This window comes from Anolis sagrei, chromosome 5, assembly GCF_037176765.1.
Source record: "Anolis sagrei isolate rAnoSag1 chromosome 5, rAnoSag1.mat, whole genome shotgun sequence".
In the NCBI taxonomy this organism is placed as follows: domain Eukaryota; kingdom Metazoa; phylum Chordata; class Lepidosauria; order Squamata; family Dactyloidae; genus Anolis; species Anolis sagrei.
The window spans coordinates 6789961-6817951 of record NC_090025.1 but is presented as its reverse complement, the minus strand read 5'-3'; the positions used below and the strand labels follow the sequence as shown (position 1 = coordinate 6817951).

General features: G+C 44.3%; 1 protein-coding gene across 1 annotated transcript in view; it reads left to right on the top strand.

Annotated features, from left to right (window-relative positions):
• The window catches only part of ATRN (attractin), a 332072-nt gene that overhangs the window by 300075 nt on the left and 4006 nt on the right, over positions 1–27991 (top strand). The window contains exon 27 of the mRNA XM_060779447.2: positions 7111–7218. Within this exon, the coding sequence (XP_060635430.2) occupies positions 7111–7218 (108 nt within the window). The remainder of the gene's footprint in view (positions 1–7110; positions 7219–27991) is intronic.

The window sequence follows — 27991 nt, the reverse complement described above, 5'->3', positions numbered from 1 at the left end:
TCTTTCTGGTGATAATACACCGTACTACACACTTCTGCACGTGGCGCTGCAAATCAATTGATTGGATTCTTTTTTTTCTGAACCTCGAAGCAAGGGTTGACCGTCTCCAGAGTTATTTATGGCTTTCCTTAATCTCAAAACATATAGCTGTCTGTATTTGTGGCGTGCCTGATTCTGATGGATTTAGGAAACCTGCTGACCTTACATAGCTAATGCTGTGTTTTGCTCCGTCCTGCTGCTGTTTCATTATAACTTGCTGGTATGGTGCATTCGACCTGAAACTGGTGGATGAGAGGAGACTCATTAACCTCCCAATCACTAAATAATGGGCTGAAACTGATTTTTTTTTATAAAAAAAAAGGGGGGGGGAAGCATTTATATTCAATTTTTGTACAGTTTTAATATCCCATATCTAGAATTCCTAAATCTGAAATACTCTATAATGCAGAATTGTCCACATGGGTGTCTGAAATAGTAACATTTGCTTTCTGATATTTCAGTTCGTGCCAACTTTGTTTCATGCACAAAAATAATTTAAAATATTGTATAAAATGACCTTCAGGTTATGTCTGTGTGAAACCTAAATGAATGTCATGTTTGGATTGGGGTCTCATCTCCAAGATGAAATTACGAGGGGTATTTTTTAAGTAAGGTCCGTTTGAACATATTTACACAACGAAAGTTTATTTCAAAAAAGTAAATTTATTTTCAGAAAGTACATACTTCACTCTATTTTTCGACATAGTTGCCAAGTTTGTTCAAACACTTATCATACCTCTGAAACAATTTTAAAATACCCTCTTCATAAAAACTTGCCGCTTGCTCCGATAACCAAGAGTTCACTGCCATCTGTAATCAAAGAAGGGCGACCGGAGTGGTCCTCATCATGGACGTTGTCACGGCCATCTTTGAATTGTCGTACCCACTTACGCACTTTGCTTTCACTCATAACAGTATCACCGTACACTTCACAAATCTGTCGATGAATTTCTGCAGCAGGCGGGTTCCTTGCTGACAAAAACAGTATCATTGAGCGAACCTCACATGCGGAGGATGAGTTGATAGTCTTAAACATTTTTAAAGAACAGAACAGAACCGTACAGGTGAGCTGCAGAGTGGAAACTGAGCACAGTTCTTCCCGAGGCATGCCGGTACACGACGCACACGCTCGTTGCGGTATGCGCGTGAACTACTAGTGTCTACAACAAAACGGACCTTACTTTAAAAATACCCCTCATACAATTCAAACTGCTTGACCTATAAAGCCCTATACCAGGGGTCTTCAAACTTAAACAGAGGGCCAGGTCACAGTCCCTCAAATTGTTGGAGGGCCAGATTATAATTTGAAAAAAAAATGAATTAACTCCTATGCACACTGTACATATCTTATTTGCATTGCAAAAAACACTTAAAAACAATACAATAATTAAAAAATAATTAAAATGAACAATTTTAACGAGTTTTAACAAACAATTTTAACACATATAGTATTTCAATGGGAAGCGTGGGCCTGCTTTTGGCTGATGAGATAGGATTGTTGTTGTTGTTGTTGTTGTGTGCTTTCAAGTCATTTCAGACTTAGGTTGATCCTGAGCAAAGGCTGGGTAAATGACCTTGGAGGTCCATATTCGGCCCCCGTGCCTTAGTTTGAGGACCCCTGCCCTATACAGTTCTGGCCCAACTAACTTGTCCGAACGTATCTCCCCCTACGTCCCACCTCAAAACTTACGATCTTCCGGGGAGGCCCTGTTCTTGATCCCACCGTCGTCGCAAATGCGCTTGGTGGGGACAAGAGACAGGGCCTTCTCGGTGGTGGCCCCTCACCTGTGGAACTCGCTCCTCAGCTAAATTAGGTCAACAGCTTCCCTCCTTTCCTTTAGGAAAAAGTTGAGGACGTGGCTATTGGACCAGGCATTCGGATAGCAGGCTGACAATAAAATGATGACAATGCTATGGAAAATGGACTATGGACAGGCTTCAGATTGTTGATTGTAGAACTCGGACTTAGACATGGCCAACTAATTCCATTTGCACGATTTTAAATGGTTTTTAATCTAATTTTAATGCTCAGTTCTTGTGGGTTTTTTCGGGCTATATGGCCATGTTCTAGAGGCATTTCTCCTGACGTTTCGCCTGCATCTATGGCAAGCATCCTCAGAGGTGAAGTCTCTGAGGAGACCTCACCTCTGAGGATGCTTGCCATAGATGCAGGCGAAACGTCAGGAGAAATGCCTCTAGAACATGGCCATATAGCCCGAAAAAACCCACAAGAACTAAGTGATTCCAGCCATGAAAGCCTTCGACAATACACTAATTTTAATGTTTTACTTCTTAAGTTGAATGTGTATGTAAGTCAGAACAGATGCATTATAAAGTATAACTCCTCTCTCTCTATTTGTGTGTGTGTGTGTATGCTTCGGATAGCATAGGGAAGAGTTAACATCACTGTGGGATTTTTTTTTGCTATCTGAGCCTCTGTTCAGAAGACTTCACCTCACTTTCTGTCCCTGGAAAAATGGGATTTTGGAAAAAAAATGGCTTCTCATGGAAACAAGTATTGATAAAGCTTCAGTGGAGATACCTTTTCCCCCTTCCCTTCCAAGGGGTAGATTTCTCTCCCTTCCTGTTGTCTCAACCCCTACGACAGTGTTTCTCAACCTGTGGGTCGGGACCCCTGGGGGGGGGGGTCGCAAAGGGGTGTCAGAGAGGTCGCCAAAGACAGTCAGAATATACAATATTTTGTGTTGGTCATGGGGGTTCTGTGTGGGAAGTTTGGGCCCAATTCTATTGTTGGTGAGGTTCAGAATGCTCTTTGATTGTAGGTGAACTATAAATCCCAGCAACTACAACTCCAAAATGTCAAGGTCTATTTTCCCCAAACTCCATCAGAGTTAACATTTGGACATATTGAGTGTTCGTGTCAAATTTGATCCAGATCGATCATTGTTTGAATCCACAGTGCTCTCTGGATGTAGGTGAACTACAACTCCAAAACTCATGCCCACCAAACCATTCTAGCATTTTCTGTTTGTCATGGGAGTTCTGTGTGCCAAGTCTGGTTCAATTCCATCCTTGGTGGAGTTCAGAATGCTTTTTGATTGTGAACTATAAACCCCAGCAACTACAATTCCCAAATGACAACATTAGTCTCCCCCATCCCCACCAGTATTCAAATTTGGGCATATCGGGTATTTGTGCCAAATTTGGTCCAGTGAATGAAAATCCATCCTGCATATCTGATATTTACTTAATGATTCATAACAGTAGGGAAATTACAGTTATGAAGTAACAACAAAAATGTTATGGTTGGGGGTCACCACAACATCAGGAACAGTATTAAGGGGTCGCGGTATTATGTAGGTTGAGAACCACTGCCCTATGAGTTCTTAACTATGAATCATTTTGTTCTTGTGGGTTTTTTCGGGCTATATGGCCATGGTCTAGAGGCATTCTCTCCTGACGTTTCGCCTGCATCTATGGCAAGCATCCTCAGAGGTAGTGAGGTCTGTTGGAACTAGGAAAATGGGTTTATATATCTGTGGAATGACTGGGGTGGGGCAAAGAGCTCTTCTCTGCTGGAGCTAGGTGTGAATGTTTCAACTGATCACCTTCATTAGCATTTGAAGACCTGGCTGAGCCTGGGGGAATCTTATGTTGAGAGGTGTTAAGATGTGCCTGGTTGTTTCCTCTCTGCTGTTTTGCTGTTGTAATTTTAGAGTTTTTTATGAGTCATTTGTAAGTCTGATACTTGTAACTCAGGGACTAGGCAGTTTTTCCCCCAAATGTTGAAGGCCTGTATACAGACGTACACAGTCATTCAAAATTCGGAAAAATATCTGAAATCCCAAACACTTCTCATCCCAAACATTGCAAATAAGGGATACTTAATCCGCATTGTGCTTCTTGCTCCTTAAGTGCCTGAAAAATTCAAAAAGCATGCTTTAAAAAAAATCTGTAAAATTCAAATTAAACCTCAAAAGACAGAGAAGAAAGAGAAGGGTTGAAAATCAATGTTAAAATGCTGAAATGGGATGAAAAGGAACAAAGGGCCGAACCCGTCATCTGATAGCTTTGCCCGCCTGCCTCTGTTCTTCTTCTCTCCAGTTCTGCTTTTCTAAAATGTAGGGCAGTCAGCCTGACATGGTCATTGCGGTCGGAAATGGATTGCTAAAGCAGCTCCAGAAACAGGACTGCTGTCTCCTCCTTGCTTTTTCTTAACCACAAACATAACCACCGCCATCATTTTTATAAAACAAAACAGCTTTAATGTTGCTTTACTTTTCACAAAGGCATGGCGCTTGTTAAATTCAGAACAGATGCTTGTTTGGGCAGTTATGCCGGAGGTGTGTAGTTATCCGAGGATTGCCTGGATATAGTGCCTGTCTCTTCGTTTTGAAGGATTCCAGGGTGTCTCCGTCAGATCCTCCTTTCTGCAAAGTGGTTCTCTTTCAGGTTGCTTTCTCTCAATGGCACCGTAAGCTCTGTAGAGAAGAAATGACAGCCTTGTTGCTGTTTTCAAATTTTTGAATCCAAACAACTCGAAAATCTTGATCTTGGGTTCACAACAGGTTGCTCAGCAATCTCTTTGGCTTCCAAGTCTCCTTTTCTATGTTCAAGTAAATCCAATATCGTTGTGAAAAAGATCTTGGAGTCCTTGTGGACAACAAGTTAAACATGAGCCAACAATGTGATGTGGCGGCAAAAAAAGCCAACGGGATTTTGGCCTACATCAATAGAAGCATAGTGTCTAGATCTAGGGAAGTAATGCTCCCCATGCTCTATTCCGCCTTGGTTAGACCACACCTGGAATATTGTGTCCCATTCTGGGCACCACAATTGAAGAGAGATATTGACAATCTGGAATGTGTCCAGAGGGGGGCGACTAAAATGATCAAGGGTCTGGAGAACAAGACCTATGAGGAGTGGCTTAAGGAGCTGGGCATGTTGCTGTGAAATGATGTACAATGGCAAGAAGCTGTAACCTGTGGGAATGCACAGCTTGGGCTGGATGTGGCTCTCAGCCACTTTCTGGCTTCTGATGGGAACCTACCAAGTCCCACTGTGTTTCCTGCTTCTGGAGTTCCTTTTTATCCCTTCCAATTAAGAACGTATAGACAGTGATCTCCAGAGATTGCTGCGATCAGGGAAGGGGCGTGCTGGGATGTGTGGGTGGCAGTTTTTGTGTCTGTTTTAGAAAACCAGCCAGGAAGAACTGGCTCAGTGAGATGCAACCAACGAAACTGGAGACATGTTTGCCTTTCAGCTCCAGTTCTCTCGAAGTTCCGTTCTGATTGATGGATTTGAAGCATTTATAGTATTTAGGTCAAAAAAGACTCTTAAAAGCACCTTGTGTTTATTTGTTTCTGCAAGTCGCCTTTCCATTTTTGGTGTTTCCATGATTTCATAGGGTTTTCTTAGATATGGAAGGCTCAGAGGTGGTTTTGCCAGTCCTTCCTTTTGAAATAAACCCCGAAGCAGCTGGTATCTGTTGGCGGTCTTCTATCCATGTTGCAACTCGACAGTTTAACAGTCCCTTCCTTCAGGCTTACAGCCAAAATAAGGCATAACATACAAGACGAAAGCAGGTAGGGAAGGGAGAGGAATCTAAATTCACCGGCAGCTTAGTCTCAGCAGGACGGAGGTGTGCCTGGCTGCGTTACCTCCCTCCCTGCCCCAAACTCTTGGAAGCTGGAAACAGGGGGTCTCAGCAGCCAATTTGAAAATGTTTAGCCTTATTGGTATTCAGAGAAGCTGTTAAAACAGGTTTCTTTCAAGAAGCCTTCAAAGTGTCACAATGCACCGCATTGACAGCCTTTCCAGTGTTCAGACTGTGTTTTTGATAAAGTCGATTGGACTATAACAGCGTTTCTCAACCTGGCGGTCAGGACCTGGGAGGGGGGGGTCACAAGGAGGTGTCAGAGGGGTCGCCAAAGACCATCAGAAAACATACTATTTTCTGTTGGTCATGGGGGTTCTGTGTGGGAAGTTTGGCCCAATTCTTGTGACGGTGGAGTTCAGAATGCTCTTTGATTGTAGTAGGTGTAGGAGTTCAGCGGACTGGGGTTGTTGCAGTGCTTCAAGATGAACATTATGGCTATGTTCAATTTCCTTCAGAGCAGTACCCTTCAGAGATTTCCATGTCCACAGTGCTCTCTGGATGTAGGTGAACTACAACTCCAAAACCAAAGGACACCCTTCCAGTATTTTCTGTTGGTCATGGGAGAACTGTGTGCCAAGTTTGGTTCAATTCCATCGTTGGTGGGATTCAGAATGCTTTTTGTTTGTAGGTAAACTATAAATCCTAGCAACTACAACTCCCAGATGACAAAATCAATTTTTTGAGTGAAGGACATACATTGGGCTGTTAGGTGTCTTGTGTCCAAATTTGGTGTCAATTCGTCCAGTGGTTTTTGAGTTCTGTTAATCCCACAAACGAACATTACATTTTTATTTATATTGTATGTACATTTCGGTTTGCTAGTTTGCCTGCAGACCTTGGTGTTCCTTATTTATTTTGAACTTTTATATACCGGTCTTCTCACCTCCGACGAGGGACTCAGGCCGGTTTACAACAGAGGATTCATACACAATAGTTTAAAACATCCCATCCCATAATACACTAATTTTAAAACACATTAAAATACAATCATATAATTACATAAGGCCAAGTCGTCAGAATGAAATCCCAGTTCATCACCATCCGTCCGTGTGGTCAAGAGTTATTGACTCACTCATCAAATGCCAGATTCCAGAGCCAGGTTTTCACCAACTTTCTAAAGCTCAGGAGAGAAGGGGCAGTTCTAATCTCTAATGGGAGAGAGTTCCAGAGCCGAGGGGCCACCACCGAGAAGGCCCTGTCCCTCGTCCCCACCAGACGTGATTGCCTTGGTGGCCCTTCATTCCAGTTGTGGTGAGGCCTGAGCCTCTTGAACTACCAAGATGGGATAGGATCCAATACCTTTATTTGTCCTGTATTATGTTCTTCATGGGTCTAGAGATTGGTTCCTGCTCTCTTTTTCCTCTTGTTCATATAAAAACTACCCAAATGTCCATGACCCTTCCATAATACATCGGTGCCACCATATTAACATCCTTGCCTTTCTTCCCCAGCAACTTCTCCGAGAGATGCAGCAGATGGCCAGCCGTCCCTTTGCCTCCATCAACGTTGCCTTAGAAACGGACGAGGAGCCCCCTGATCTCATTGGAGGGAGCGTCAAGGTGAGGGGTCTCCCTTCCCTTTGGGGGGCCATTCCCATAATTAATATTCACAGCCACTGCGTTACTTCACATGACCGAGGGACGGGACGCCAAACGGTAGGAGATGTCTAGCTGCAAAGAAGTCGTAAACATTTGAAAAACCCAGCAGGGCCTTGTTTTTGATCTAATTTCCTTTCTCCAGGCTGCTCGTTTGCATCTTTCAGGTTATGTTGGTTTAAATAAAAGTTGCAGCTCTTTTTAAGAAGATTTTTTATGCCTTGTAATCAAGGAGGATACAGTTTAATATAGCAGAACAGTTGGTTGGAAATAGCTGTAGGTGCTGCTATTAAAACCGCCTTTGCGAAGTCTTTCAAGTGCGGAGGGGAGAAGACTTAATTGGGAAAGCATTCTGCAAGTCTGGGATTCACAACAAAAAAAGGGTGTTGCCTTGGGCTGGAGAGGGATCAGCCCTTGGGGTGGGCTCTTTTGCAGCACTGTTGTGACAGGAGGCAAAACGACCCTGGTGTCATGGAGCAAACCCGCTTTCTGACTGATCCAGAGATTAGGCTACAAACCAATGGCAGCCCCACATAGGGCGCATTGCGGCAGTCTAGCCTTGATGTAACAAGAGTATGGACCACCTTGGCCAAGTCTGACTTCCCAAGATATGGGTGCAAAAGCTCCCCTGGCCACCGCCGAGACCTAGGGTTCCAGGCTCAACAATGAATCCAGGAGAACTCCCAAGCTTTCAGGATACATCAATATTTTAATGTTACATGCACATGCTGAGGAGTATCTAATGAAATTATTATATCACTTAATATCCTGTTATACATGTACAGGTGTATTTCATATTTCTATCGAATCTCTGTCTATCTTCAGTAGTTTTTGTGAACCCAGAGGGTGCTCACCAATGCTTCCTCTTCATCCTGGAAAGAAGTGACAAGTGGAGTGCCGCAGGGTTCAGTCCTGGGCCCGGTCCTGATCAGGATCTGTATTAATGACTTAGATGAAGGTCTAGAAGGCATGATCATCAAGTTTGCAGACGACGCCAAATTGGGAGGGAGAGCCAATACTCCAGAGGACAGGAGCAGGATTCAAAACGATCTTGACAGATTAGAGAGATGATTGGCCAAAACTAACAAAATGAAGTTCAACAGGGACAAATGCAAGATACTCCACTTTGGCAGGAAAAACGAAATGCAAAGATACAGAATGGGGGACAATGCCTGGCTTCAGAGTAGTACGTGTGAAAAAGATCTTGGAGTCCTTGTGGACAACAAGTTAAACTTGAGCCATCAATGTGATGTGGCGGCAAAAAAAGCCAATGGGATTTTGGCCTGCATCAAGAGGAGCATAGTGTCTAGATCTAGGGAAATAATGCTCCCCATGCTCTATTCTGCCTTGGTTAGACCACACCTGGAATGTTGTGTCCAATTCTGGGCACCACAATTCAAGAGAGATATTGACAAGCTGGAATGTGTCCAGAGGAGGGCAACTAAATGATCAAGGGTCTGGAGAACAAGCCCTGTGAGGAGCAGCTCAAGGAGCTGGGCATGTTTATCCTGAAGAAGAGAAGGCTGAGAGGAGATATGATAGCCATGTATAAATATGTGAGAGGAAGCCACAGGGAGGAGGGAGCAAGCTTGTTTTCTGCTTCCTTGGAGACTAGGACGCAATGAAACAATGGCTTCAAACTACAAGAGAGGAGATTCCATCTGAACACGAGGAAGAACTTCCTGACTGGGAGAGCCGTTCAGCAGTTGAACTCTCTACCCTGGAGTATGGTGGAGGCTCCTTTTTTGGAAGCTTTTAAACAGGCTGGATGGCCATCTGTCAGGGGTGATTTGAATGCAATATTCCTGCTTCTTGGCAGGGGGTTGGACTGGATGGCCCATGAGGTCTCTTCCAACTCTTTGATTCTATGATAAGTAGGTCTTGTATTGGTGGCTCCCAAAGATTGGTCTACTGGCTCTTTTGAATGTAAACTCTTGGAAACTCCATCTAGTTTGGCCAACAGTAAGGAATGCTGGGAGGTGAAATCCAAAATGTTGGGAGCGCCATAGTTTTGGAACACTATCCTATATTCTTTTCTTTTGTTGTACTGTGCTTAGCATTGAGAGAGCCAAGCTGTTGAGCACCAACTCCACAGCATAGCAGGCCATGGGAGGTTCTGTACAAGGAAATAAGAGGAATTGCAGCATTTCCTGAAATGTGAATAGATTTCTTCTTCTCCTGTGCTTTTCCCTAGATTGGGGAGAGCCTCTCCTTTTGGGTCCAGATGCCCGAGTCCTTTGAGCCTCTCCCAATTAAATATGGCCTGCCATCCAAGGGAATGTCTCACCTGGAGACTCTCCCTACTGAATCATGTTTCGTGGCGGTCTATCCGTCTCCCTCTTTGCTTTTTTTTTTTTGCTCTCCCTCCTGCTGCCGTTGCCGCCTTCCTCTTGTTCCTTCTGGGGAATCATTTGACAAGCTGCCACTTTTTCCTCCGCGCCCTTTTCTTTCCGAACCGGGAAGCCATGAGAACTGGGCATATGTTCATCATTAATATGGAAACAGACAGCCCTTGTTCTGAATACGAAACAGGGTTAGGGAGTTCATGAGTGTACAAGCTATTAAAATTCTCTGCTCAGGTTGAGTTTCTCTCTCTTTTTTGGCAGGATCTGTGATTTAAACTGAAGTGACATGACTGCAAGGGGTGGGGAGATGGTGTGCCAGTCTCTCCTCAGCTCAGGGAAACAAAAGGACCCAACGCATCTCTTTCCGAGTCCCTTCCTCCTCTTCCTTCTGCTTATTTGATAAGCTAGGAGAAACAGGGAAGATGCTTCAGAACACGCTCTGAAATAGTCTGCCCAAAGTGCAGTGCCGCACTACAGGTGCCAAGAGCCAGTGTGGTTTAATTTGATGTGTTTATTACACATGACACAGTGGGGACATCATTGGGATATTCTGGCTCCCCTGGTCTGTCTCCACAGGTTGCTTCTCACATCATATTTCTCATTCACGATGAACTTTGTACAATAGACCAGCAAACAAACAAACCAGACACAGCCATGTGGAAATTAGATTGCTTAAAATAATAAAGTCCTAAAGCTGAAAGGCCACCCAATCCAACCCCCCTCCTGTCAGGCAGGAACACAAAATCAAAGCCCTCCAGAGAGGGAGATCCCACCAGTCTCTGAGAGTATATTCCACTACTGACCAAATCTTACCATTTGGAAGTTCTTCCTCATGTTTAGGTGGCAATTTTCCCCCTGTAATTTGAATCCATTCTTGATTGCACTGTCACAGTTACACAAGTTTGGAAGCGACGAAGAGTAGCAACAATCAAAATAAGAGGAAAAGTGTTCTTGCCATACATCAAGGGAACCACTGACTGCATAGGGAAGCTGATGAGGAAACACAACATACAAAGTATCTACATGAGCCAACAATGTGATGTGGCGGCAAAAAAAGCCAATGGGATTTTGGCTTGCATCAGTAGGAGCCTAGTGTCTAGATCTAGGGAAGGAATGCTACCCTCCATTCCACTTTGGTTAGACCACACCTGGAATATTGTGTCCAATTCTGGGCACCACAATTGAAGAGAGATATTGACAAGGTGGAATGTGTCCAGAGGAGGGCGACTAAAATGATCAAGGGTCTGGCGAACAAGCCCTATGAGGAGCGGCTTAAGGAGCTGGGCATATTTAGCCTGAAGAAGAGAAGGCTGAGAGGAGATATGATAGCCATGTATAAATATGTGAGAGGAAGCCACAGGGAGGAGGGAGCAAGCTTGTTTTCTGCTTCCCTGGAGACTAGGACGCGGAACAATGGCTTCAAACTACAAGAAAGGAGATTCCATCTGAACACGAGGAAGAACTTCCTGACTGTGAGAGCCGTTCAGTAGTGGAACTCTCTGCCCCGGAGTGTGGTGGAGGCTCCTTCTTAGGAAGCTTTTAAACAGAGGCTGGATGTCCATCTGTCAGGGGTGATTTGAATGCAATATTCCTGCTTCTTGGCAGAATGGAGTTGGACTGGATGGCCCAGGAGGTCTCTTCCAACTCTTTGATTCTATGATTCTACAAACCCACCAAGAAAATCCAACAAATGCTACGTTCAGCAAAGGACAAGAGGGATCCTCTCACTTCTGCAGGAGTCTACCGTGTACCATGCAGCTGTGGACAAGTCTACAGAGAGACCACCAAACGCAGCAGCATTCTCCAAACACGAATCAAGGAACATGAAAGACCCTGCAGACTACTTCAACCAGAGAAGTCAGTCATAGCAGAGCACCTGAGGAACCAACCTGGACACAGCATATTATTTGAGAACACAGAAATGCTGGACCACTCTCACAACCACCATGTCAGACTACACAGAGAAGCCATTGAAATCCACAAGCATGTGGACAATTTCAACAGAAAGGCGGAAACCATGAAAATGAACAAAATCTGGCTACCAGTATTTAAAAAACTCTAAAATTAGAACAGCAAAACAGCAGAGAGGAAACAATCAGGCACATCTAATCACCTCTCAACAAAAGATTGCCCCAGGCTGCCCCAGGTTGGATCTTCTCGGGGTCCAAGGCACTCTCAGAACTTTCCTCCAACACCACAGTTCAAAAGCATGATGTGGCCAAAGTACTTTGTCTCTAGTCTCCTTCCCTCCAGTGAGCAGTCGGGCTTTATTTCCTGAAGTATTGACTGGTTGGACCTTTTTGCGGTCCAAGGCACTCTCAGAACTTTCCTCCAACACCACAGCTCAAAAGTGTCTCTCTTCCTTCGCTCAGCCTTCCCTATGGTCCAGCTCTCACATCCATAGGTGACTACGGGGAATACCATTGCTTTGACTATGCGGATCTTCATTGCCTAGTGCAATGATGGGCAACCTTTTGAGTTTGGTGTGTCAATACTCGCCAAAAAACAGAGCATAACTCGAGTGGGGTGTCACTTTGAGAAAAACCCATAATTTCATGATATTTCTAGTTTAATAACAAGAATATATTATTGTAATATATAACTGTATTTAATAAACCAAAACCTAATTATTTAAGTTACCTGCTTTTTCTATAATGCCATATATCTCGGCATTATAGAAAAATGCTGGTGTAGGAGCCAAGGATGAAATGTCCTTCTTGGGAAGCGGCCCCATCTTCTCTGTATGCGGCCGCATGCGGCTGTGTGTCATCAAAAATAGCTACGCGTGTCAGTGCTGACACACGTGTCATAGGTTCGCCATCATGGGCCTAGTGTGATGTCTCTACTCTTCACTATTTTATCGAGACTGGACATTGCTCTCCTCCCAAGAAGTAAGCGTCTTCTGATTTCCTGGCTGCAGTCTGTGTCTGCAGTAATCTTTGCACCTAGAAATACATGGCCTCCACGTTTTCTCTCTCTATTTACAATCAGTCCAGTTGTCATAATCTTGGGTTTTTTTGACGTTTAGCTGCAACCCAGCTTTTGCGCTTTCTTCTTTCACCTTGATTAGAAGGCCCCTCAGCTCCTCCTTGCTTTCGATCATCAGAGTGGTGTCATCTGCATATCTAAGGTTATTAATGTTTCTTCCAGCAATTTTCACCCCAGCCTTGTATTCGTCAAGCCCTGCACATTGCATGATGTGTTTTGCATACAAGTTGAATAGGTTGGGTGAGAGCAGTGGTTCTCAACCTGAGGTCCCCAGATGTTTTTGGCCTACAACTCCCAGAAATCTCAGCCAGTTTATCAGCTGTTAGGATTTCTGGGAGTTGTAGGCAAAAAAACATCTGGGGACCCCAGGTTGAGAACCACTAGGTGAGAGGATACAACCCTGCCATACGCCTTTCCCAATCTTGAACTAGTCTGTTGTTCCATGGTCAGTTCTGACTGTTGCTCCTTGGTCCTTGTACAGATTCCTCAGGAGAGAGGGAAGGGAGCTTGGGATGCCCATCCCACCAAGAACTTGCCACAATTTATTACGATCCACACAGTCAAAGGCTTTAGAAGAATCAATGAAACAGAAATAGATGTTTTTCTGAAACTCCTGGCCTTTCTCCATTATGCAGCGGATATTGGCAATCTGGTCTCCCGTTCCTCTGCCTTTTCTAAACGCAGCTTGTCCATCTGGCAACTCTCTCTCCATGTCTTGCTGGAGTCTTCCTTGCAGGATCTTGAGCATTACCTTACTAGCATGTTCATATGTACTACGCACATATGTAGCTCTGGCAATACTGCACTCTGCTTTAGATATCAAATATTCCTACACTTCTTATTTGCTCCTATATGACTCCCTCTTCATTCATTAACAGGTATTTATTTATCGTGTCATCAGCAACCAGACCATTGTATTACATTTCTAACAGAACAAAACAAACAAACAGATAAAAAAACACAAATTTTGTAAACTTGGTAGTTGATTAAATGTCCTTTGACCAGTAGCTGGCCACTTGGAGTGCCTCTGGTGTTGCCACAAGAAGGTCCTCCATTGTGCATGTAGCAGGGCTCAGGTTGCATTGCAGCAGGTGGTCAGTGGTTTGATCTTCTCCGCACTTGCATTTCGTGGATTCCACTTTGTAGCCCCATTTCTTGAGGTTGGCTCTGCATCTTGTGGTGCCAGAGCGCAGTCTGTTCAGCGCCTTCCAAGTCGCCCAGTCCTCTGTGTGCCCAGGAGGGAGCCTCTCATCTGGTATCACCCACGGATTGAGGTGCTGGGTTTGAGCCTGCCACTTTTGAACTCTCACTTGCTGAGGTGTTCCAGCAAGTGTCTCTATAGATCTAAGAAAACTGTTCCTTGATTTAAGTCGTTGACGTGCTGGCTGATACCCAAACAAGGGATGAGCTGGAGATGTCACTGCCTTGGTCCTTTCACTATTGGCTGCTACTTCCCGGCGGATGTCAGGTGGTGCAATACCGGCTAGACAGTGTAATTTCTTCAGTGGTGTAGGGCGCAGACACCCTGTGATAATGCGGCATGTCTCATTAAGAGCCACATCCACTGTTTTAGCATGGTGAGATGTTTTCCATGCTGGGCATGCATACTCATCAGCAGAGTAGCATAGCACAAGGGCAGATGTCTTCACTGTGTCTGGTTGTGATCCCCAGGTTGTGCCAGTCAGCTTTCGTATGATATTGTTTCTAGCACTCACTTTTTGCTTGATGTTCAGGCAGTGCTTCTTGTAGGTCAGAGCACGGTCCAGAGTGACTCCCAGGTATTTGGATGCGCTGCAATGCTCCAGTGGGATTCCTTCCCAAGTGTTACTAGCGCCCACTTTCGTATGATATTGTTTCTAGCGCCCCATTAACAGGTGATGCAAGAAAAGTGTCCCATGTGCATTTCTCAGGTTTGTCTGCCCAGCTTCCTGGTCAAGCTTCTCATCCTCTCCTACTGACCTCCTTTGCCCTTCTGTCCGTCAGGGACCCCAGCACCAAATGCCCAGCTTTTTGTTCTGCAAGGATTGTGGCTGCCAATCCCTGTTGCTTTACTTCACTTATCGACTTTACCTACCAAATAGAAGAAAATAGATGGTTTAATATCAGGAAGTGTCTTTTCCTTGCTCTTGCATGTGGCCAACTGGCAGGGTTAGATTAAGCTAATTCCATCCCAGGCTAATGTCTTGCAGCTGGACTCATTTTGAAACAGCGTTCCCAATTAATACCTTTCCCGTGGTGTAAAAGGAGGAGAAGAGAGTGAGCTGCTTAGCCTGACATGTCGCTGAGCCAAGGGGGAACTCGGAGCGTCCAAAGATGGTGTCCTGCCTCCGCCGCTTTTTAGCTGACCTATGGACAGCCATTTTGTTTGCCGGCAGGAGCCTGCGACCGCCTCTTGCTGCATGCCAGCACGTGTAGCAAATGAACTTTAAATCTTATCAGCTTGTTTTGTCATTAGTTACCTGCAAAATGCCACCTGGAATCAGATTTAGAGCTCAGCTTCCTTCATCCACTCCTTCCAAGGAGAAATGTTGGTTTGCATTTGAAAGGGCTTTTATCATCTGCCGCTGGAAGAAGTGGGTTTTGATCTGAGATTAGGGAAGGGTTTAAGGTACGCTGCGCAGTGCGTTTGTTTCCTCGCTCCGCAACCCCCACCCATCGGTATCAATCTTTGAAAAGAAAGAAGGAAATACATTTCCAGTACAATTTATCGTGCAGTTGTAGAGTTGTGAATCATTTAGTATGTACAGCATCTGCATTGCTTTTGGATATCTAGATCTCTTCTCCTTCCCCCGATGAATGATAGGATGAAGGCCAGGCATGACAGTGAAGCCTCTCCCCCTTCTCACACCCATCTTTCTTCTCTCTGGATGCCTTTGTCTTTTCTCCATCTTTCCTCTTTCAAGCACCTTTGCTGCTGTTATTACTCATAGAATCATAGAATCAAAGAGTTGGAAGAGATCTCATGGGCCATCCAGTCCAACCCCATTCTGCCAAGAAGCAGGAATATTGCATTCAAATCACCCCTGACAGATGACCATCCAGCCTCTGCTTAAAAGCTTCCAAAGAAGGAGCCTCCACCACACTCCGGGGCAGAGAGTTCCACTGCTGAACGGCTCTCACAGTCAGGAAGTTCTTCCTAATGTTCAGATGGAATCTCCTCTCTTGTAGTTTGAAGCCATTGTTCCACGTCCTAGTCTCCAAGGAAGCAGAAAACAAGCTTTCTCCCTCCTCCCTGTGGCTTCCTCTCACATATTTATACATGGCTATCATATCTCCTCTCAGCCTTCTCTTCTTTAGGCTAAACATGCCCAGTTCCCTAAGCCGCTCCTCATAGGGCTTGTTCTCCAGACCCTTGATCATTTTAGTCGTCCTCCTCTGGACACATTCCAGCTTGTCAATATCTCTCTTGAATTGTGGTGCCCAGAATTGGACACAATATTCCAGATGTGGTCTAACCAAAGCAGAATAGAGGGGTAGCATTGCTTCCCTAGATCTAGACACTATGCTCCTATTGATGCAGGCCAAAATCCCACTGGCTTTTTTTGCCGCCACATCACATTGTTGGCTCATGTTTAGCTTGTTGTCCACGAGGACTCCAAGATCTTTTTCACACGTACTGCTCTCGAGCCAGGCGTCCCCCATTCTGTATCTTTGCATTTCATTTTTTCTGCCAAAGTGGAGTATCTTGCATTTGTCACTGTTGAACTTCATTTTGTTAGTTTTGGCCCATCTCTCTAATCTGTCAAGATTGTTTTGAATCCTGCTCCTGTCCTCTGGAGTATTGGCTATCCCTCCCAATTTGGTGTTGTCTGCAAACTTGATGATCATGCCTTCTAGCCCTTCATCTAAGTCATTAATAAAGATGTTGAACAGGACCGGGCCCAGGACGAAACCCTGTGGCACTCCACTTGTCACTTCTTTCTAAGATGAAGAGGAAGCATTAGTGAGCACTCTCTGTGTTCGTCCACTTAACCAATTCCAGATGCTGAGATCTCACTGCAAAGTGATGATAATGATAATAATAATAATAATAATAATAATAATAATAAAAACAAACTTTATTTGTATGCTGCCCTATCTCCCCAAAGGGACTCGGGGCAATTTCCAACATGTCAGGCAAACATTCAGTTCCCGGAAAGAAACCATACAGACAATTACGTCAAGATAAATACATTTGACAATATAACACAACATAATTAAATTTAATAGACAAAACAACTGAAAACATCATAAAATGCAAAAAGAATTCTGCTAAAACACACTAAAGACAAAAAATATTTTAAAAATATTAACACCAGTACAGTTTCAACAAAACCAATGGCCAGGGTTACAAATGCACATGCCCAGCTATAAAAAGGGCTGAGCATGGGATCGTGCAAACAGGAATTCATAGCACTGGGGAAGTGGATGAAGCGGAACAGACTGCTATCTGGGTACTTGGGAACTAGGCCTGGGAACTAATTATTCTCGAAAACTTGCTGGAACATCCAGATTTTCAAATCCCTCCGAAAGGAGGACAGTATGGGGGCCTGCCTAATTTCCCTGAGGAGGAAGTTCCAAAGTTGGGAAGACACCACCGAGAAGGCCCTCTCCTTCATCGCCACCAACGGTGCTTGTGACGGTGGTGGAAACTAGAGGAGGGCCTCCCTGGATGATCTTAGAGCCCGCGCCAGTTCATAGGGGGAGATACGATCCCGAAGATAGGCAGGGTCCAAAATTATTAGGGCTTTGTAGATCAGTGGTTCTCAGCCTTTCTGTGACACCTTAATACAGTTCCTCATGTTTTGGTAACCTCCAACCATAATATTATTTTTGTTGCTACTTCACAACTACAATTTTGCTTCTGTTATGAATCATAATATAAATATCTGATATGCAGGATGTATTTTCATTCACTGGACTAAATTTGGCACAAATACGTGATATGCCCTAATCAGAATACTGGTGGAGTTGGCAGGGGATTGATGTTGTCATTTGGGAGTTGTAGTTGCTGGGATTTAGAGTTTACCTACAATCAAAGAGCATTAAGAACTCCAACAATGGAATCGAACCAATCTTGCCACACCGAACTCCCTTGACCAACAGAAAATACTGGAAAGGTTTGGTGGGCAATGACCTTGAGGTTTGGAGTTGTAGTTCACCTACATCCAGAGAGCACTATGGACTCACACAATGATGGATCTGGACCAAACTTGCCATGAATACTCAACATGCCCAATGTTGAGTATTCATACCCAACATGCCCACCAAACACTGGTGGAGTTTGGGGAAAATAGACCTTGGCATTTGAGAGTTTTAGTTGTTGGGATTTATAGTTCACCTACAATAAAAGATCATTCTAATCCCCACCAATGATAGAATTGGGCCAAGCTTCCCACATAGAACCCCTATGACCAACAGAAAATACTACGTTTTTGGATGGTCTTTGACGACCCCTCTGAAACCCCCTGGTGACCCCCCCCCCCGGGGTCCCGACCCCCAGGTTGAGAGCCACTGCTGTAGATCATAACATGCACCTTGAATTGGGAATGGAAACTTACCTGTAGCCAGTGGAGCTGCTTTAATAGGGGTGTCATACGTTCCCTATAATGAGCCCCAGTCCATGATATCAGCCCATGACTAAATTCAGACACTTCTGGGCTAACCCTGAATTGAAGCATGTGCCATTTTAGACTGGAGAAGCTGAAAATGGTGACTCCTTCCTGAGCAAATGCTCTGTAATATTTTTGTATTCTTCCGGCAACAGCTGAGGGTGACAAGGATGGTGGAAACAAAAGTAAACACCCTCCTTTTGGTACATCTCTTCTTCCTTTTTCTCATCCTTTTGGCATCCTCTTCCTTTTGAATCCGTAGAAGAGGGACGTGTTGCCCTTTGAACACCTGGCAGGAGACCGGGTTGCCTGTTGCAAGGAGCTGGAGATTAGGCAGGCAGCAGAGGTATGCAAAACGGATTAGCGCTGCTAAAATTTCACTTTATTTCAAAAGACTGCTTGGTTGCAGGAACAACAGGAGGCAATAAAACCTTTTCTCTTTAATGAATTATTAAAGAGGGGGAAAGTTGAGTGGAGTTAGTGGGGATTTGCTTTCTTGGGGGAAAATACCTTGTGTGGCAGGTGAGCTGATCTCTTGATGTCTCCCCCATTATGAGTTCAAACCATGCCTTTGGTTGGAGCATTTTGGCCTCCAGAAGTGTTGTGGGACAACAAAGATGCCTGGCTCAGTCTTAACAGGCAGTACAAGAAAGGTGTTTCTAAAACAGTCCCATAACCTTTCTCCAGTACTTGTGATGGATGATCACAACGGTTCAGGATCTACCTATCTTCGAGATTGCATCCTCCCCTACGAGCCCACATGGTTCTTAAGATCTTCTGAGGATGCTCTTCTCTCGCTCCCACCCCTGTCTTAGCTGCAGTTGGTGGGGATGAGAGACAGGGCATTCTTGGTGGTGGCCCCTCGTCTCTGGAACTCCCTCCCCGGGAGTTAAGCTAGCACCCTCCCTACCCACATTTTGTAAGGAATTAAAGACGTGGGTGTTTTGTTGTGCATTCAACTGATGACCCCAATGACAAATGATCTACGAGGGGTATTTTTTAAGTAAGGTCCGTTTTGTTGTAGACACTAGTAGTTTGCGCACATACTGCAATGAGCACGTGCGTCGTGTACCGGCATGCCTCGGGAACAACTGTGCTCAGTTTCCGCTCTGTAGCTAACCTGTACGGTTCTGTTCTGTGCTTTAAAAATGTTTAAGACTATCAACTCCCCCTCCGCATGTGAGGTTTGCTCAGTGATATGGTTTTTGTCAGCAAGGAACCTGCCTGCTGCAGAAATTCATCGACAGATTTGTGAAGTGTACGGTGATACTGTTATGAGTGAAAGCAAAGTGCGTAAGTGGGTACGACAATTCAAAGGTGGCCGTGACAACGTCCATGATGAGGACCGCTCCGGTCGCCCTTCTTTGATTACAGACGATTTGGTGGCTTTTGGTGGCGGCAAGTTTTTATGAAGAGGGTATTTTAAAATTGGTTCAGAGGTGTGATAAGTGTTTGAACAAACTTGGCAACTATGTCGAAAAGTAGAGTGAAGTCTGTACTTTCTGAAAATAAATTTATTTTTTTGAAATAAACTTTCGTTGTGTACTTATGTTCAAACGGACCTTACTTAAAAAATCCCCCTCGTATATCATGACCTGAATCATGACTTGAATCTGAATTCCTATATTAATTACTGTATATATTATATATTAGGGTAAGCTGAATTGATCCTTTTTAATTGCTGTTTCCATGCTATTTTCTATGCTATTATATGTTTCTATCCATCTTATTGAACCACCTTATTCTTTAACCAGTTCTCATAATGGTCCTCCTTTCCCCCCTCCAAAATTAGTCTGCTGTTGCTTTTGATGCTTGTTTATTATTGTTATGTTGTTTTATGCTGTTTTAATTAGCTATTGTTTCATTTTTAATTGTATTTTGCCTTGGGCTTAGCCCCATGTAAGCCGCCCCGAGTCCCTTCAGGGAGATGGAGGCGGGGTGGAAAAAATAAAGTTCTTCTTCTTCACTCTCCTCATTACCCCAAACATAAGACATTTGCAGCTGGCAATCATTTTCTTCCCCTTCCTCAAAACCTCATTTTTTTCCTTTGGAGAGTGGCAACCTATGTTTTAAGTAAAATAAAGGGAAAAAGTTGCCTGAGGGCTGAGAAAAGCGGTATATAAATAAAGTAAATAAGTAAATAAATAAAAATCCAGCTGGATCTTCAGTAGGAGATACACCATTAAATCACTGGCAACTGCCCTTAGCATGTATTGTAAGAGTAAGCAGAGACTGTTTGAGGACACAACTACAATTTTGCTTCTGTTATGAATCATAATATAAATATCTGATATGCAGGATGTATTTTCATTCACTGGACCAAATTTGGCACAAATACGTGATATGCCCTAATCAGAATACTGGTGGAGTGGGCAGGGGATTGATGTTGTCATTTGGGAGTTGTAGTTGCTGGGATTTAGAGTTTACCTACAATCAAAGAGCATTAAGAATTCCAACAATGGAATTGAACCAATCTTGCCACACCGAACTCCCTTGACCAACAGAAAATACTAGAAGGGTTTGATGAGCATTGACCTTGAGTTTTGGAGTTGTAGTTCACTTACATCCAGAGAGCATTGTGGACTCAAACAATGATGGATCTAGACCAAACTTGGCACAAATACACAATATGCCCAAATGTGAACACTGGTGGAGTTTGGGGGAAATAGACTTTGACATTTGGGAGTTGTAGTTGCTGAGATGTATAGTTCACCTACAATCAAAGAGCATTCTCAACCCCACCAATGATAGAATCGGGCCAAACTTCCCACAAAGAAGCCCCATGACCAACAGAAAATACAGTGTTTTCTGATGGTCTTTGGCGACCCCTCTGACACCCCCTCGCGACCCCCCCCCCCCCGGGGTCCCGACCCCCAGGTTGAGAAACACTGCCCTAATTGGTTCCGGCCCAGCTTACCTGTCCGAATGAATCTCCCCTAATGAACCATCTAGGACTTTAAGATTGTCCGAGGAGGCCCTGCTCTCGGTCCCATCTCTGTCTCAGATGCGTAAGCAGGCATGAGAAACAGGGCCTTCTCAGTGGTGGCACTCAATTGTGGAACGCCCTTCCTGTGGATATTAGATTAGCCCCCTCCCTCTTAATATTTTGCAAAAAGGTTAAAATCTGGCTTTTGGGGTAGACATGTGACAGGCAATGATAGACATGGAACGACTGGCGATGCAACTGAATAGTGATTTCTGTAAGGAGACATTAAGGATGTATGATTTTATTGACTTTTAATATTTTATATGCTATGCTTTTAATGGTATTTTATTATATGTTGGGGGGGCATCAAACTGTGCCGAATGTAAACCGCCTTGAGTCGCCTTTGGGCTGAGAAAGGCGGTATATAAACATGGTAAATATATATATAAATAAATAGTCTGTTTGATCAACAATGGGTGACATCAGCTTGTGAAAGGCAAGGAAATTAATGGGATCATTTTTTTTTTTTTTTTTTTTTTTGGCAATCTGGGAAGCTGTTGCACTGAACAGAGCTGAAAGCTGTTGCATCAATCCTCAGTAGTCTTGTTCAGGCAGTCCCTGAGTTACAAACATCTGTTTTACAAACAACTCATAGTTAAGAATGGGGGTGAGACAAAGGAAGTGAGGGAAGCCGACCGTCCAGAAGGGAAATTCACTTTTGGAAAAGTGATGGTGGGGAAAAGGTGCTTCTCACCAATCCTTGTTTCCACAACAAGCCAAAATTTTCAAAATCCAATTATCACAGGGACAGAAAGTGAGATGAAAATTTCTGAACAGTGACACAGACAGCAAAACAAACACCACAGGAGTGTTAACCCTTCTCTATGCTATCCAAAGCTCATACCCACACATAATAGATAATAACTTTATATTTGTACCCCGTCTCCATCTCCCCGAAGGGACTTGGGGTGGCTCACATGGAGACAAGCCTGAATACAACATAGTTAAAATACAGGGTTAGTCAAAATGCATAGGCCAATAAGCCATTCAATTGAATGGCTTATTGGCCTATGCATTTTGACTAACCCTGTATAACACAACAAATTTCATAAGAACAGTTTCAACAATATAAAAACAACCACACATAGTACAATATGTGATTGTACTATGATGCAGGATTTTGGCCTGCATCAATAGGAGCATAGTGTCTAGATCTAGGGAAGTCATGCTACCCCTCTATTCTGCTTTGGTTAGACCACATCTGGAATATTGTGTCCAATTCTGGGCACCACAATTGAAGAGAGATATTGACAAGCTGGCATGTGTCCAGAAGTGGGTGACTAAAATGATCAAGGGTCTGGAGAACAAGCCCTATGAGGAGCGGCTTAGGGAGCTGGGCATGTTTAGCCTGAAGAAGAGAAGGCTGAGAGGAGATATGATAGCCATGTATAAATATGTGAGAGGAAGCCACAGGGAGGAGGGAGCAAGCTTGTTTTCTGCTTCCTTGGAGACTAGGACGCGGAACAATGGCTTCAAACTACAAGAGAGGAGATTCCATCTGAACATGAGGAAGAACTTCCTGACTGTGAGAGCCGTTCAGCAGTGGAACTCTCTGCCCCGGAGCGTGGTGGAGGCTCCTTCTTTGGAAGCTTTTAAACAGAGGCTGGATGGCCATCTGTCAGGGGTGATTTGAATGCAATATTCCTGCTTCTTGGCAGAATGGGGTTGGACTGGATGGCCCATGAGGTCTCTTCCAACTCTTTGATTCTATGATATATAGCAGACATCTAAAAAACATCAATTGTCTGAGTAGTGTACAGTTCCTTAGAAAATGTACCTGTTCGTAACTTGAGGACTATTTATTTATTACATGTCAAAAGCATTGCATAAATAAACAAGTATGCAACTGATAAAATATAGGGAACACAAACTTGGGGGACTGTATATTTTGGCCAAAACCTGCTGCATTGAGATTCACTCCTCTATTGGTATTGTGCTACACTTTATAAGACTGAAAGTATGGGGTTGAGGCTTACTTACTTACTTAATTACTTAGGTGATCCCTCGTTGGCCAAGTAGGATAGTCTTCCAGGATTAGTGTTCTGGTGGGTCCGCTGATTTGGGGCTTTATAGCAAAAGGAGCTAGTAGGCTACATGAGGAATTGGGAGCAGACCATGAGGCATCCAGGTTGGGCTCCGTAGGGTACCTAGCTAAGGTTAAATGAGTACAAGATGTGTTTTTGGATGGCTATTAATGAGAGTGCCGTGATGCCTCCATGTTCAGAAGCATTTTAACACTGAGTAGTGTTTGCTGGCAATAATAGCAAGTCAAGATGGTTGCTTCTGAGATCTTCATGTGGGATCTCCATGGAGAGCAAGATGCAAAAGGTCCAACTCTTTTGGTCATAATTTGGTGTGTTTTCAAGATGGAAGGTGGCTAAGATGAATGCAGACAAGGTTTTCTGGGATTTAACTGGGTTCCTGGGATTTTCAAGTTCCAGCTAAGTCGTTCTGAAAGAGAGTCAGTTTTCTGGGGTTTCCAGATCCGGTTTGGTCTTTCTAAACAGTGATTCATGTAACCTAAGTAGTGCTAATTAGGTTGTTAAACTAAATTTAGATTGTCCTTTGTTGATTTTGCTCTCTCCTTCTATTTTAATGAATAGCGTGTTTATTAATCCTTAGGCTTTCTCACGCGGTGAGTTGTTTTGTAAACAGAAGTCATGGAGGGGAGACTTAAGTATCTCCGCACATATGTTCAGCTGTGAAATGGCAGCCAAAAAAGGAAGAGAGGTGCCAGACACACCATCTGAAGTAACGTTGGCAGGGCAGAGCTTCAGTGGAGCTTCTTGGTTCACATTGAAGTTGAGCTCTCTATGTTTAAGGAGAAAGGAGAAGGAAGAGGAAGGGAGATAGCGTTGGGAGGAGCCCCATGGGCCATTGCGTCCGACCTCCTGCCAGGCAGGAAATCCACCTAAAGGATCCCCAGCAGGTAGCTGCCTTGAAGATTTCCAGAGAGAGACCCCCACTTCTTCTGTAGGTAATTGGTTCGTTGTTGCACAGTTGTGTACTTAATATCAAAAAGTTCATTTTAATGTTCAATTGAAATCTCCCCTTCTGTAACTTAAAACCATTAGACACGGTCCTTCCCTCCAAAACAGCGAAGAAGACATCAACATCCTCCTCTCCATGACAGCTCTTTAGACGTGTGGAGGGTAGTCATGTCACCACTTTTCCATACTCTTTGCCAGGCTGATCACTCCCAACTCCATCAACCTTTCCTCATAGGTTTGCTTTGGGGATTGGACTGGATGACTCTTGTTTCTACCAACTCCATGATTCTATGATCTTACCATCCTTCTGGTCTAGACACTGGTGAGGAATGGTAGAAGTGGTACTTGGACAGTGCCAAGCGGCATGTGTGATTTCCTCTTAAAAGGCACAGTTGCTGGGATATCTGCAACATGGAGACTGGAACATAACAACTAGACTGAATTTAGATGCCTCTTGGCTCTCTCCTTACCTTGAGGACAGGAATGGGAGGAGAAAAGTTTTCAACTTAAGTTTCAAAGAATCTATGCAGCCAAGCTGGCCATTAGTAACACTTTCTGGTTTCACTTGCATACCTTTATTTATTTATTTATTTATTTACAGCTTTTATATTCCTCCCTTCTCACCCTGCAGGGGACTCAGGGCGGATTACAGTGTACACATATATGGCAAACATTCAATGCCAATTTTTGACATACAAACATATACAGACATACACAGAGGCTATTTAACTTTTTCTGGCCACCAGGGGAGCTGTCGCTTTCATCGTCCATCTGCGACGCTGATGAAGCACTTCCGCATTCCCCGCATGCTTCCCCACACTTTAAGGTGGTACCTAATTTTCCTACTTGTCAGATGCAACTGTCTTTCGGGTTGCAAAGGTTGACAGCAGGCTACACAATTGGTTGGAAACCCACTCCAACCCGGGCTGGCTTCGAACTCATGACCTTTTGGTCAGAGTGATCTTAATGCAGCTGACACTCAGCCAGCTGCGCCACAATCCCGGAGGTTTTCTTTGACTTGTAATTCATTTTAATTGATGGGTGAAATGCCACTAAAATGATATAAGAAAAATACGATCTTAAATCAAAAGGTGTACTTGACTGCCTTGCATTCTCTCCACCCCTCTCCCTTTTTGTTTGTCCTTTGGCCCTTTGGTGACATTCCTGTACGTTATTTTTGTAAGCAGCTGGAAATGCAATTTGTATGTTGAGGAAACTCAACGCCAGTTGATGATTGCTTTGTTAAATTGCCAACTGGGAGAGCTCAATGCCACTTGACGATGGGCTCATTAACCTGCAAACATTCCCTTTCCTTAAAAAAAGAAAGGAACAACATGCCCTGTGTTCGGTCTACTCCTTTTAAAAGAACACACATGCACACACACACCGATGGTTTCATTTTGTTGGCAAGCTGGAAGCCACGATGGGCAATGTATTACTTGCATTTGCCCGGCACTGTGAGTCCATTAGTTCTCGTAATTGAGTTCCAGCAGAATATATGGTACAAGTTTGTTCTCCACTGGTTTTATTTGTAAGGAAAGAATTGTTTTGAACTTTAGCAACTCTGTGGGAAGGGTGCCTCCACTACCCCGGCGGTTGTAAATACCAGCCTTCTTATTGTAGGCAGCAAAATAACTTCACCAAAGACCAATCCATCAGTGTCTTTGTTAACTATTTAACACTAGAGATGGGGAACAGGTAGTAATTTTGGTTTTGCTCCTTGTTACTGCTTGGTTTGTTAGACAGTAGTTAACTTCATGGCAACTTTGCAGTGGCATAGCGGATTAAACCACTGAGCCTCTGAACTTGCTGATCGAAAGGTCGTGGTTTGAATATAGCAGGGTTGGGTGATCTCCCACTGTTAGCCCCAGCTTCTGCCAACCTAGCAGTTCAAAAACATGCCAATGTGTGTAGATTAATAGGTACCGCTTTGCCGGGAAGGTAACGGCGCTCCATGCAGTCATGCCAGCCACATGACCTTGGAGGTGTCTATGGACAACGCCGGCTCTTCAGTTTAGAAGTGGAGATGAACATCAGCCCCCAGAGTCGGACACAACTAGACTTATTTACTTAGGCAATCCCGCGTTGTCTGAGTAGGATAATCCTCCAGGGTGGGTCCGTAGGTGACTGTGGAGCCCTATTCTTGATTTGCATCTTCTCCCGCAAATCAATAATATTTGCGGGAGAAGATGGATATTGGTTTCCAGATGGGTATTGGTTTCCAGGTGGAAGGCGGTCCCGGTCGGGGTTGGCTTGATGTACTTTCCTCTTGGCACATTTCTCTCTTTCGCCCTCCATTCATGCCTCTTCAAATTCTGCAACACTGCTGGTCACAGCTGACCTCCAGCTGGAGCGCTCAAGGACCAGGGCTTCCCAATTCTCAGTGTTTATGCCAAAGTTTTTAAGGTTGGCTTTGAGCCCATCTTTAAATCTCTTTTCCTGCCTGTCTACATTCTGTTTTCTTTTTGACATATAGCATGATTGGGAGGACAATAGCTTTATAAACAAGTACCTTAGTATCCTTATGGATGTCCCAGTCCTCAAACACTCTCTGCTTCATTCGGAAAAATGCTGCACTTGCAGAGCTCAGGCAGTGTTGTATTTCGGGATTGATGTTGACTTTGGTGGAGAGATGGCTGCCAAGGTAGCGAAATGGTCAACATTTTCTAATGTTACACCATTAAGATGTATCTCTGGCATTGGAGAGGGATTGGCTGGTGATTGCAGGAAGAGCACTTTGGTTTTCTCGATGTTCAATGACAGGCCGAGCTTCTCGTATGCTTCTGCGAAGGTGTTTAGAGTGGCTTGTGGGTCTTTTTTTGAGAGTGTTTGAGGACCAGGACATCCGTAGGGATACCAAGGTGCTTGTTTATAGAGCTATTGTCCTCCCAACCCTGCTATATGCCTACGAGACGTGGACTGTCTACAGACGTCACATGCAACTCCTGGAACGATTACATCAACGCTGTCTCCGGAAAATCCTGCAAATCTCTTGGGAAGACAGGCGGACAAATGTCAGCGTGCTGGAAGAAGCAAAGACCACCAGCATTGAAGCGATGGTCCTCCGCCACCAACTCCGCGGGACCGGCCACGTTGTCTGGATGCCCGACCACCGTCTCCCAAAGCAGTTGCTCTAGTCCGAACTCAAGAACGGAAAATGGAATGTTGGTGGACAGGAAAAGAGATTTAAAAATGAACTCAAAGCCAACCTTAAAAACTCTGGCATAGACACTGAGAACTGGGAAGCCCTGGCCCTTGAGTGCTCCAGCTGGAGGTCAGCTGCGACCAGAAGTGCTGCAGAATTTGAAGAGGCACGAATGGAGGGCGAAAGGGAGAAGCGTGCCAAGAGGAAGGCACGTCAAGCCAACCCCGACTGAGACTGCCTCCCACCTGGAAACCAATGCCCTCACTGCGGAAGAGGAAGATGCAGAGCAAGAATAGGGCTCCACAGCCACATACGGACCCACAAGAATACTGGAAGACAATCATCCTTGGAAAACGAGGGATCGCCTAAGAAAAAAAGTTCCTCTGAATGCTCACAGACGACGTTGTCATCAGCATACTGGAGTTCTATAACAGATGTTGTTGTAACCTTGGTTTTGACTTTCAGTCTGCTGAGGTTGAATAGCTTGCAATCTGTCCAATAGATGATTTCCACTCCGGTGGGAAGCTTCCCGCCAACAAGATGAAGTATCACAGCGATGAAGATGGAGAATAAAGTTAGGGGAAATAACACATCCCTGTTTGACGACTAGACTTAATGTCAAGGGGAAACTTTTATTTTGACCTTTCTTTGGGAGTCAGTGTGGGATGGTGGTTTGAGTGTTGGACTTTGAC